This window comes from Gopherus flavomarginatus, chromosome 7 (assembly GCF_025201925.1).
Source record: "Gopherus flavomarginatus isolate rGopFla2 chromosome 7, rGopFla2.mat.asm, whole genome shotgun sequence".
Lineage (NCBI taxonomy): Eukaryota > Metazoa > Chordata > Testudines > Testudinidae > Gopherus > Gopherus flavomarginatus.
The window spans coordinates 34,187,767-34,201,198 of NC_066623.1; the positions used below are offsets into that span (position 1 = coordinate 34,187,767).

The following is a 13,432-nucleotide window of genomic DNA, read 5'->3' on the forward strand; positions in this document are numbered from 1 at the left end:
ACAGCATTCTTAGTAACACTATCAAAATTACACATGGCATGTTATCTGTGCAAACAGATTTCATTTACCTCTCTCCTGAATTCCTTGACAATATGCTGCAGCAAGGCCTGGTCAAAGTCTTCACCACCCAAGAAAGTGTCACCATTGGTAGATTTCACCTCAAAGACTCCCTTCTGAATTTCCAAAATAGAAATATCAAAAGTGCCACCACCCAAGTCATAGACTGCAATACTAAGACAGAAAACAGAGAGAATATACCCTTTAAAGACAGTCTTTTGGCTTGAACACTTTCAAACTCATGAGACAGGGGTGCAGATAGTCATGTGAACCTTTACATTGCCTGCATAAGCTATTGTCTACAAAGGTGAAGGCTGATAGTGGGCCTGATCCTGCATTCCTTACACACCAAAAGTCCCCATTTGAAGACATCTGACTCCTATGTAAAGTGAGAGTTTGTGGTGCACAAGGAATGCAGGATCATGCCCATTATGTAATTTCATTATGTGGTTTACTACACTATTCAATTTCTTTTATCTCCTGGAGAACTGCTGAATATTAAGTTTTCCCCTGAAGAAGCCTTCTCTAAAAAGAGAGTTATCAAGCTGACATAATAGGTTCATTCCATGCACATCTGGAATTCCTGACTTCAAATGAAAGTTCCGGGTGCATATGGACGGCACTCTTGTGCTACTATGTAACCTTGGTCATTGCTATTACCTGTCTTACCAGGGAATGCTTCTCCAGGAGAACATCATACTCACTAGTGCTCTGTGCCAACCACTGACTAAAGCAGAAAGACTGGAACTGGATACTGCAGTTAAACCAGCCTTAACATTTTTATTAAGAGGAGATTGCATTCGTGGTTTGCCCCTCCCATAAAGTCATAAGGCAAATTAAGGTATGGAGCTAACGTCCAGGCATTTCAGAGACAGCTTTTGGGAAAGGCCAGGGGAAGCAGAGAGCACTTACACAACACTGTAAATTATGAAAAATTCTCTTCAACAACATGAATTTACAGTTTGTAAGATCTATATCAGCAAAATTGTTATGGTAATACTGACACACAGAGGATAATAAAAATAGATGTCTTAACAAGTACATCGGGAAACAAATGCTTTCCAGTAAACCAGAACGTGGACAGAGATTTTTACGCCAATTTAATCTTAAACATAAGGAACCTGTCAACTCAATCATCTTGAAGAACCACGCTAAGAAGCTGTTATTACTAACCACAGTTCACTGTTCTTAAATTAACGGTGTGCAGCTGTGCTGCTACTGCTAACTAATTTAAGATGCAGTTTTGCAATGAACATCTAAGATTGAGGTTGTTTTTTTTTAAACTGGTAAGAATGAAATAAAGCTCTGAGAGCAACTGCACATAATAGATTACTGTGGAATTAGCTTAGCAATAGGGTATGAATTAGTATCTTAAGCAGCACAAAGTCTTTTATTATTTACAAAACAGAACCCTAGGGTGCTCTGGCTAAGAGGGGTGGGGATTACTGGCAGACATTTACACTTTGTCTTCAGACTTGTCTAGACCGTAAGCCAGGGCAGCAGCAGTTGGTTCATTGATCACCCTTAGAACATTGAGTCCAGAAATCTGCCCAGCATCTTTAGTAGCCTGAAAAAGAGAAGCAAGTTGACCAGTGAGAGAAGTTACAATCTCTGTTTATGGACACAGGAAATCCAGGAGCCTGTGACCCTACCTGCCTCTGAGAATCATTGAAGTAAGCAGGGACAGTGATGACAGCATTCTTTGCTGAGTGTCCCAGGTAGTTTTCTGGAAAAGAAAAACCAGTAAGTTATTGTAGTTAATAAAAACTTCAGACCCTCTCTAAAATGTTGGTGCTTTGTTTCTACTCCCTCGGCTATAAACAGAACAGGGGTCCTCAGTCTGGGCTTTGTGACTTCTCTCCCTTTATGGAGAAATGGGAGAGGGTCCCAAAGCTTTTTTCACTTTTGACACAGGGGCTGGACTATGGAAGAACTTGTGACCCCTTAGAATCGCAGTCACCTCAAGACATTTTTATACTTTCCACTAGTGATCAGACAAAACTGCTTAGTGTGAATTCACCTATAACATTTGCAGAATTCTTTGCTTTTATAAGCAGTTAGAAAACAATCCTGAGGCTATGCCTTTACTTTGGAATGTCTTATATTTGGTCAATAGACTGCTTACCCGTTTGCCCAGTATAAATATTTTCCACAGCAGGCTGATATACAGCAGATTAATGGTGACAAAAATGTAATGTACGGTTAATCAGAAAAGCTCCCAGTTTTCTGGCACATCCCTATTCAGTATCGTAACTTGCTGTTCTCTTTCAATCAATATTGAAAGTAGAAAGTCATCACTAAGTGCAAACAAACCTGTTCAAGTATTTGGATGCATGCTACACACCCCAGAGACTTCACAGTGCTTCATTTTGTTTGCTTTAATATCCTTACAGTATTCTATCCAATCTAATTCACAGCCTTTGTGGTGACTGGTCCATCTGGGATTTGGGTTGGCCTCCTGCACAACACTAAAGACCGCCATTTCCAGAATCTGGAGGCACTCTCTAACCTCCTGCACACTGCAACTCAGTCTTCTAGGCCTGTCCTTCCATCCCTGCTAGACCTTGGTAGCTACTACAAGGTTGAATCTATGTATAGTCACTCACTTGCAGTCTTATTTGTTGATCACTCGATATTGGGGTGCAAAAGTGCTCTCCAACCCAGACAGCAGGTGAGTAGTGAGGGTTCCAAAACTAAATGACAAACTACCCCACCCCACTATAGTTGGGAGATTTCCTTGAAATCACAGTAGGGATGGAAGGGGAAAGAATCGTCAGCTCTGTGGGCCATCACCCTGGCAGAGCTCCACAGTCACCACTAGCTAGGGAGAAGTACTTCACAACATGAGGTCCCTTTAACATTTCTTCTCTTGCTGATGGATATCAACTAGCCATGTAAGAACCAACCCACCCCATCATCATTCCCATTAGTCTGCTTGCCACATAATGCAACTGGGCAGAGCTTAACTCCACATGGAAAGAGGCAGCAGATTTAAGAAGCTGACACATCACAGTTAGGTCCTCTGCCTAGCTAGCTCTGTCTGAACAGGAAGTCAAACAGCTGCTGCATAGACCAAAGGCAAGCAGGTATTTGTGGCAGCAATCACTATGCCAAAAGGAGGAAAGTATTAGGAGTCTGTAAATGCCAAGTTTCACAATATGCACATTTCTCTGGAAGAGATGACAAGTGTGCACTCCTTCACAGCCAGCAGACATGACTGACACTTTGCTTGAAACACTCATGTATTTCAAGACTCTGCAAACTGAGACTTTGAATAACAGCAACCAGGATAATGCTTTGCCAGAAGCTCTAACTCGGTCAAATACCCTAACTTGGTCAGTACAAAATTAAGGGTCCTTCAATCTCCTGAGGGTACAACATAGCTTACTATCTTATCCCTACACAATCTGATGCAATTCAGGCCATGGTTTAGAAGGGTTCTAGAAGGAGGAAGTTTGTATTATGGCTGTAGTACGCCCAATATATTTATCAGATACCTAGTACCAATACCAAGGTTAAACTTGTGCTCAACCAAGTCAAACAAGGTAAACACCTGGCTGTACCAACCTGCTGTCTCCTTCATCTTCATTAATACAAAGGCACCAATTTGGCTTGGAGAATACAGCTTCCCATGCGCCTCTACCCAGGCATCACCGTTGGAGGCACGGACAATTTTAAAAGGAACATTTTTACTGAAACACAAGAATTTCACACTGAGTAAAGTTTGTCTAGATAACACTGAATGCATCACACAAGACTAAGTTATGATCTGAGGACTTCAGTAATTCAGCCAGAGGTTATGGGGTCTATTACAGGAGTGGATGGCTGAGGTTCTGTGGCCTGCAATGTGCAGAAGGTCAGACTAGATCAGGGGTAGACAACCTATGGCAAGCGTGCCAAAGGCAGCATACGAGCTGATTTTCAGTGGCACTCACACTGCCCGGGTTCTGGCCACCTGTCCGGGGTGGTCTGCATTTTAATTTAATTTTAAATGAAGCTTCTTAAACATTTTTAAAACCTTATTTACTTTACACACAACAATAGTTTAGTTATATATAGACTTTTAGAAAGAGACCTTCTAAAAACATTAAAATGTATTACTGGCACACGAAACTTTAAATGAGTGTGAATAAATGAAGACTCGGCACACCACTTCTGAAAGGTTGCTGACCCCTGGACTAGATGATCACGATAGTCCGTTCTGGCCTTTTAGTCTATGAGTCTAAGGCCTACTCTGAACACACAGCTGGTATTGCTGGTTAACCTGAAATTGGCAAAACTTAGTGACACCTTGGTTTTAAAGTGAGAGATCCTACAGTAAACCTCCCCCTAACAGCCTCCGATGCAAAGGAGGCACCTGAAAATACCATTTGCAAAGATCCCAGATGGAAACCACTGCATTTCTTGGAAAAGGTCAATACCAAATCAGTTTGATTCAGCTATGATGTATCCTGGCATCAGTTACAGCCACGGACCCTGAGTAAGCTCAGGGTTGTCCAATCTGCTCCCAAAGGGACCTATACAGCCTGTCAGCCTCCTGACACCACTCTTCACTCAACTCTGAAATATGGAGTCTGGAGCCCTCATTTGCTGCAATGCAGTTAGTGGTTGCTTCCCTTTCACCCCACCCTTCTACCATTGCAACCATTCAGCTACCCAGCCCAATCTCACTGCCCAATAAGTTCCTTGCTGCTGTCCTCCCCACTTCTCGTTTACAGCCAGCCTTCCCCCATTACTCTCTTCTCCAATGAGTACACCCAGTTATCATCATGTACTCAAGAGCTAAAATGTGCTGTTGCTACAGAAGTGACAATTAGTGTCCACATTGGGTTCATTACTCTAATCCAGCAACACAGTCTTATTGTAACCTGTCCTTTTACATCCCCCAGCTCCTTTGTTTTTTCTTATATCCATTTGTCATATCAACTCTTTATTTACAGTAGACTTGTAAGCTCTCTGGGGTAAATACAGTGTTTTCTGACTGCTGTAAAATAACCAGAGCCTCTTGCTTGCTTAAATCCAAAATAACATAGGGCTTATACCATTAAAAAGCCAGAAGAATGTTTAAAAGCTTTCATGCTAATCTGTGTTGGACAGAGTAATTTTGAATAAAATACCTGCTAAGATTGACTCAGGTATACACAACTTTCTGCAATATTTTGCAGAAAGTGCTGGAATTACGGATATACCTTAAGTTGTAAATACACAAGAATTTCTGGCCACACAACAAAACCAGTGCACACTTAAACTGAACAGTTTTATTTTAGAATCCCAGTGTAAACTGTGCCATAACTACTTTTATGCAAACTTTAATTCATGTTAAAGAAGATCAAATCAGTGGTCCACCTAGTCCAGAAGCCATCCTCTGACAGTGGCCAGTACCAGCTGATTCAGAGGTAGGTGCAAGAAACCCAATTGTGGACAATTAAGAGTCAGCCTTCACATATGGAGAAGATTTTCTTAAGCCCCCCTGTCAGCTAGTGGTTGGCTTAGATGTCTCATCCACTTACATATCTAACCACATTTTGAATTCCTAAACTCCTGGCCTCTGATATCCTGTGAAAAATTCCACAGGATACTTTATGTACTAGGTAGAAGGTATTTCCTTTAGTAAATTGTAAGCATGCTGCTTTCCTTTTCATTAAACGTTTTTGTATTATGAAAGTTTCCTAAAGTGAGGAAAATAGCTTTGGAGTAGGACAAGCCACTAGAACTGAATTGCAATTCCAGAGAGAAATAGCCATTAAATTACTGTTCCTCTCCCTCGGATGAAAAATAATGGCTATTCAGTATCGCAATCACAAGGCATCTGCTCACAACTTTTATACGATAGACATTACGTAGAAAGTATAACCTTCCTGGTAACTCAGTAACTATTACGTGTGCAGTGCTCTATAGCACAAGGACTCAATCAGAAGTGAGATGCAGGAAACCCTCAAGACAGGGGCTCTAAGGATCCTGTACTGTACAAAGTACAGTCAGCAACTTGTCATTTGACCCATTTCTCTTGCCAATGCAGACAGCACCAGCTATATTGCATTGTCAAGAACCAAATACACTTATGAGTCTGCCCCTGAAAGCTTAAAAACCATCATTAATAAATGCAGTGAAACACAGGCTAAACTTCTGAAGAACAGGAGGAATCAACACGTGGGACACTACACACCGAGTACCACGTCCCACCATGTGCAAACAGCACTTTATTTTAGGCCATGCATGGGTGCACTGCATTCTGCAAATTCTCTTTCCAGAACAGGGGAATAACTTTACTTAGTTTTACTTACATATCTTTCTGTACTTCAGAATCATCATAGCGCCGTCCAATGAGACGTTTGGTAGCGTAGAATGTATTGTGTGGGTTAGTTACAGCCTGTCGTTTAGCTGGCATCCCAACCAATCGTTCACCATCAGCTGTAAATGCTACAACAGATGGTGTAGTTCTGGCACCTTCGGCGTTTTCCAGCACCTACATAAAAATGGTAAGAGGCTATAACCCAGGAAAACTACCTGCGAAAGTGGCAGCACTGATTCCCTTCCTTACAGCCAGATTGTTATATACTAGTAGTTATCAGTTACTCACCTTTGCTTGTTTTCCTTCCATAACTGCCACACAGGAGTTAGTTGTGCCCAAATCAATACCAATAACAGCACCTTTGACTGCTTCTGAGCTGCAAAATATATTTAAAACAAATGTTAGGGTTACTGCAACTGGTGAAACAACCAGAAAGCTTTCTCTCCTTGCAAGATGATGCATGGAGGGGAGGAATTACCTTTCAACCAGATTCTACCTGCAGTTGGGGAAGCAAATCCCTTTTCTACTCTAGAGTAAAAGAGGAAATTGGAGAACAACCCAGCTTATGTTGGAAGTCAACTTGGTATCATCAAATTGTGGTTCTGTATTAGATTTGGTCATTCCAGGCATTTGTTGTGTCTAAATTCTTACTTGTTTTCTATGTTCCACTGTGAAATCCCCTGGACTTTTTTATTGGCTAGCATCACACTTTAAATACTTAAAGTCTGTACACAATTTGTGAGTGTGGCCCTTCAAAGACTGATGTCAAGTCAGTGCTAACATCCGTAAACATCAAGTCTTTCATATGAAAGGCCTTATTCCCTCTCCCCAAGTAGAATTAAGCTAAAATAAGTAGGGCTGTCAAGTGATTAAAAAATTAATAGCAATTAATCGCACTGTTAAACAGTAACAGATTACCATTTATTTAAATATTTTTGGATTTTTTTTTTCATTTTCAAATATATTGATTGCACAGTGCTCCCCTTTTTTATTACAAGTATTTGCATTGTAAACAAAAGAAATAGTATTTTTCAATTCACCTAATACAAGTACTGTAATGCAATCTCTATCATGAAAGTTGAATTTACAAATGTAGAATTACGTACAAAAAACTTGCATTCAAAAATAACAGTGTAAAATATTAAGAGCCTGCAAGTCCATTCAGTCCTACTTCCTGTTCAGCCAATTGCTCAGACAAACAAGTTTGTTTACATTTGTAGGAGATAACGCTGCCCATTTCTTATTTATAACGCCATCTGAAAGCAAGAACAGGAGTTCTCATGGCACTGTTGTAGCCGGTGTCCCAAGATATTTACGTGCCAGTTGTGCTAAAGATTCTTATGTCATCCCTTCCTTCACGCTTCAACCACCATTCCTGAAGACATGCGTCCATGCTTATGAGGGGTTCTGCTTGATAACAATTCAAAGCAGTGCAGATTGACGCAAGTTCATTTTCATTATCAGAGTCAGGTGCCACCAGCAGAGGATTGATTTTCTTTTTTAGTGGTTCAGGGTCTGTAGTTTCCTCATCAGGGTGTTGATCTTTTAAGACTCCTGAAAGCATGCTCCACACCTCATCCCTCTCAGATTTTGGAAGGCATTTCAGATTCTTAAACCTTGAGTCAAGTGCCGTAGCTATCTTTAAACATCTCACACTGGTGCCTTCTTTGTGTTTTGCCTAATCTGCAGCGAAAGTGCTCTTAAAATGAACAACGTGCTGGGTCATCATCATGAGACTGCTATAACAGGAAATATATTGCAGAATGTGGGTAAAACGGAGCAGGGGACAAACAATTCTGCCACAAGGAGTTCAGTAAGAAATTTACTTAACGCTTATTTTTTTAAACAAGAGTCACCAGCATTGAAGCATGTCCTCTGGAATGGGGGGGCCGAAGCATGAAGGGGCATACAAATGTTTAACATATCTGTCACGTAAATACCTTGCAATTCTGGCTACAAAAGTGCCATGCAAATGCCTGTTCTCACTTTCAGGTGACACTGTAAACAAGAAGAGGGCAGCATTATCTCCTGTAAATGTAAACAAACTTGTTTGTCTTAGCAATTGGCTGAACAGGAAGTAGGACTGAGTGGATTTGTAGGTGCTGAAGTTTTATATTTTTATTTTATTTTATTTATTTATAGAGTGCAGTCACATAACCAAAAAAAATTCCACATTTGTCAGTTGCACTTTCAGGACAAAGATTGCACTAAAGTAGTGGTAGAGGTGAATTGAAAAATACGATTTCTTTTATTATCATTTTTACAGTGCAAATATCTGTAAGCAAAAATATACGCTTTGATTTCAATTACAACACAGAACACAATATATATGAAAACGTAGAAAAACATCCAAAATGTTTAACAAATTTCAATTGGTATTCTATTATTTAAGAGTGCAATTAAAACTGCAATTAATTGCGATTAATTTTTTTAAACACGATTAACTCAAAAAAGTTAATCACGTGAGTTAACTGTGATTAATCGACAGCCCTAATTAAACTGATCAGAATTTCTAGCTGTAGCTTTTTATTTCCCATTTACAATAATTTCCCCTATACATAGCTTTGATTACAAATTCCCATGTAAAAGGCTATTTCCTGCAATCTAACCTGGAAAATCCATTACAGATTTATTCATTCATATAGCAAGCATAAAAACTATAGTACATTTATGAAGAGTTAATACAGAAATCTATGTTTTTTGTCATCAGAGACCCTCATTTGTATCTAATAATTCAGATGTTAATAGTCACACCTGCTTGAAAGCAGCTGCCTGGAGGTAAAAAAAGACTATGAAAAGTGCTCAGATCAGTTTATTAGGCAATTCTCAGTACAGAAAAATGCACATCTATAGATAAAAGAGATGAACTAAGGCCCTGTTGAGGTCCTCTGAGCCTAGGGTATTTAGAGCTGCAGTTAGCTTTCTTTTTGAAATAAGACATGTTGACATTTTTAAGCCTTGACTGTGGAGTAACATGATGGGTGGTATTTCTAAATGAAATGATTTACAGGGAGGAGGCTTTTGGGGGAGGTTGAATATCCTTTTCCCTTAGTTTACTTGAGAAGTCTTGCCTTTAGTGGCAGTTACACCAATTTATTGGATATGCAGTGAGCAGAGATAGGGAGGCAGCCCCCGATATGAGCTTTTCCTCTAGGGTCTCTCCCCTTTCCCCCCACCCCAATCCTCATACCTCTCCCTGCAAGCTACCTTACTTCCATGACTTAGTTTATTTGGCTCCCGTGCTGAAGGACTTACATCAACTATATTGTTTTCATCAAGTTATACAACAGACCAGAATCCCTAAGGTTTATTTTTACCTTGGATTAACAAATTAAGAAAAACTGCAGAATATATTGTGAGGGAGCACAAACCACTTCGAATTAAAAAATTAATGTAAACTGATCCGCAGAGCTGTGGAACCCTCTCCAACACAGTAACAGAAAATAATGTTGATGATGCATCAGGATTAGTAGATAGTAATTTGTCACACTCATTTAATGTTCTGATTTCATAAGAAAGGAGGATTCCTAAATAGAATAAACTTTTTCAGGGATACAGAGTTCTAAGTATTTCCTGAAAAAGTGAGGGAAACAAATTAGGAGATGGAGTCAGTCTTGAGAAAGCGCCAAGTTTTGCAAATTCTAATAAACACACAATTTTCCTCCATTACTTTATACTGGACAACAGAAGATTGGCGTATTGATTATGCTCACAAAAATGTTTTTGCTTCAAAAGAAGTTTCATCGGCATCTATGGAACAAACTGATCGATTGAATGAAGTTTTAAAGGTTTTATTAAATTTCTTCTTTTTGTTGAAATAAATAGGTTTGTTTGGAATTTTATTAAGTCTAAGAACTTCACCTATAGCAGGAAATTTGTTGCCATACTTAGTATCTGATTATTTATGAAATGCTGTGCCAGTAGAGGCCATTTTGTTTCTCGGTAATTTAACCATACACACATCTGACCAAGGATTTCAGATTATGAAGTTGGAGTCAATTTAGGTATCAAGACTGTTACAGTTTTGTGTTTTTCTTACAGTTCAATCTTTTCCCCTCTCAAAAAAAAGGAGGGGAGGGGAGGGGAGAAAGACAAGAGATACTTACGCATACTTCCTACTTGATACTGTTCTGAGAACATCTTGACTGAGAGTATTCCAGACTGCCTATAAAATAAAGTCAGGATATTACAGCAATGAGAGGTTTCTTGCATCTTATTTCAGGTAAGATTACCTCACATCCAATATTTTAAAAGGATCTGTAGCTATGCTACCTTAAAATAATAAAATGTGATACACCTCCACTACCACATTAGCTTTGTGTTTAATCTTCAAAATTTCTTTTCCTTAACTGAAAACAAGGACTCAAGAAAATATTTCAATATATCATACAGCCATAGAACATTTACCTTAAGTTTTATTATTTGTTGTTTATATGAAATGTGAACACTTTAAGACCCATATTATTTGAGCTGAGCAAGCTGCTGGTATAAAAGATTCTCGCTATGAACACGTATAAGTTAAACTTGCTGCAAATGCTGCAACACTAGTAAAGTTGAACCTTTAGCATGATACAGGCAGCAGCAGATAAACATTAACCAAGTTTCTTGATGTTTCCTCAAGGGGTACACTAAATGACAGTGCTTCAGAGTTTCATTCTTTCGACTAGGTTTAAGAGATGCTAGATGAAACACATCAGTTTTTTAATCTGTAACCTCATATCATTTTAGTACAAACAGAATCCCATCATGAGAAGATGATACTGCTTTGTTAATGCATCAGAGACTACAAACCCCTCCTGCTTAGCATACACTTTGACCTGGAGATGAGTGAGAAGAGGAGAGGCAAGGCAAGAGACAAAAAGGAGAGAGTAATGGCTAACGCCTGGTCTACACTTAAAAATTAGATCAACCTAGCTACATTATGTATCTAATGTCACACTCTGCGGACTGCAGTTAGGGTGACTTAATACCCGGTGTAGACATGATTAAGTCAATGGAAGGATTTTTCTGTTGACCTAGCGATCACCTCTTGAAGAGGGGGATTAACTACATAGATGAAAGCGGTTCTCTGTCAGTGAGGGAAGCATCTATACTATGGTATTGCAGCACCTTAGCTATGCCACTGTAAAGCATCCTGAGACCTTGACAGAGTATCTCTCTGTACACAGACCAGGGAGTTAAGAAACGATGTTACTGTTCAGCATTGAAAGGGTCTTGCAACACGATCCCCAATATCCTTGAACTACTTAACCTCTTGCACTTCTGTTGCCTTATTTGTAAAATGGGCATAATATTTATTTACCACGAGAAAGCAGAAATGCTTAGTCAATTTAAGATTCTCATTACAAGGCCAGATACAACTCTCATTAAAACCAAGGGGAGTCTTTCAGTTTCAAATCCACCAAGTTACCTTTAAAATCTCTTTCTTGTCTGTCAAGAATACTAACAAATGCACCTTAAATAAAGATTTTCTACTAATTTTTGAAGTTTTGAGGGAGCAAAGAAGATACAAAGCTGTTTATTTTTAAAAAAGATTCCTAGAAGATGTACCTAGTTAGATTAGCTGAAAACCCCACAGCAGTATAGCTGAACTCTGGCACTAAACTCTGTCAACACATACGAACAACGAAGGTCAAAGGAAGAGCCCCCACCCCCTAAGTACCAATGACTCTGTGTTGAGCCATCTTTATTAGATATTCCCATTCACCAGTCTGGGTGTTAAAATCAAAACTCTCCTGCTCTGACAGTTAAATCCATTTTCAATGCCCAGATTCCAAGAGAGCCCTCCCCACTTCCAGCTGCCCCAGATCCAGAGATCCCTCACCGCTAACGTCTTAGCACCTAACGGCTCCCTAAACTCCTTCCCCAGCAGCACAAGCCCGCCGGGACGGATGGGGAAGGAGATCGAGATTACAAGACTGGCTCCAAGCGGCCTCGGGGCAGCCACCGATCCAAGCTGGAGAGTTACACAACCCCGCACGATGCTGGCCCTGAACTCGCCCGGAGCTCAGCACGGGACTGCCAGCAGCAGGGCCTCCGCCAGCCATCGGCCTCGGCACCGCCCCACCCCCGCCTCGGGGCCCCACTGCGTAACTCGCTAACAGAGCCCAGCCGTAACCCCCGGGGGGCGCCTTACACGGGTACATCGCTTCCCACCTCCCCCGAGTAACGCGCGGGCCCCTCACGGGCCCTGCTCCGCACCTGAGCGAGGCCGGGGCTGGGAGCGGTGCCCTGGCGGGGCAACAGGTGGAGGCGGGCGGCGGTGCGGCTGGCGCTCAGCATGGTCCAGATGCGGCGGGGCCGGAGACGCTCACGCGGGGAGGAGAGTGCGGGCTGCGCAGCGGCTCTTCTGGAAACCTCCACCCACGTGGGCCGGGTCAGCGCACCCCGACGGGGCTGTCTCTGCAAAGGCCTGACCCCGCACCAACGCCTCAGCGCCCGCGCCGCAGCGGAGACTACGCTGCGGCTCCGCGCGGCACCTTCCCGCGCGCGCGCGCTACCCGATCCCGCGCTGCAGCCGACAAGCCTCCTGTGAAGCGCTGGCACCCTGGGGAAATTCCACACAGGCACCGTGTAAGGCAGCTGGGGTCCTGACAGGCACTGCGTACTCAAGGTCGGACGCGATGAAGCGCTGGGAAATTGCAGCGGCCTTGCGTCAGGGCGACTGCCCACTACGCTTGCGCCGGTTACAGGCAAGAGCGCATGCGTTGTCTTCTCAGGGCGGTCTGCAAGGCGCATGCGCAGCTGAGCCGAAGGGAGAGGTTCTGTCTCAGGCGCTTTACTGATCATGCGCAGTCAGAAGGCTGCCGAGGGGCCACGTGTGCTCTGCTCCCAGGCGCGATTGGCAGATTTGTGCTACTGAGCCACTAGGGGTGTGGGAAACCAGCCCCGGCGGGGGCCGGGGCCTTGCGGGAAAAGCTCGGGGGTGTAGCTCAGCAGGCACAGCCTCCCCGGGCAGGAATAGGCGGCTCGGCTCCCCACTCGCCGCTGGCAGTACAGGGCTGTGACACGTGGTCAAGCCTGTGCGCAGCGGGGCGGTTCCCTCCTGCCCTGCCCCCCTGTCCTGTTCGCTCCATGCAGGAC

General features: G+C 42.2%; 1 protein-coding gene across 1 annotated transcript in view; it reads right to left on the reverse strand.

Annotated features, from left to right (window-relative positions):
- Window positions 1-12,717, reverse strand: part of HSPA9 (heat shock protein family A (Hsp70) member 9) — a 32,105-nt gene extending 19,388 nt beyond the window's left edge. Inside the window, exons 1-8 of the mRNA XM_050962652.1 lie at window positions 12,551-12,717; window positions 10,456-10,514; window positions 6,638-6,725; window positions 6,342-6,523; window positions 3,625-3,749; window positions 1,710-1,783; window positions 1,518-1,624; window positions 69-231 (exon numbers count right to left, since the gene is read on the reverse strand). Of these exons, the coding sequence (XP_050818609.1) occupies window positions 69-231; window positions 1,518-1,624; window positions 1,710-1,783; window positions 3,625-3,749; window positions 6,342-6,523; window positions 6,638-6,725; window positions 10,456-10,514; window positions 12,551-12,631 (879 nt within the window). The 5' untranslated portion in view covers window positions 12,632-12,717. The remainder of the gene's footprint in view (window positions 1-68; window positions 232-1,517; window positions 1,625-1,709; window positions 1,784-3,624; window positions 3,750-6,341; window positions 6,524-6,637; window positions 6,726-10,455; window positions 10,515-12,550) is intronic.
- Between the last annotated feature and the right edge of the window lie 715 nt (window positions 12,718-13,432).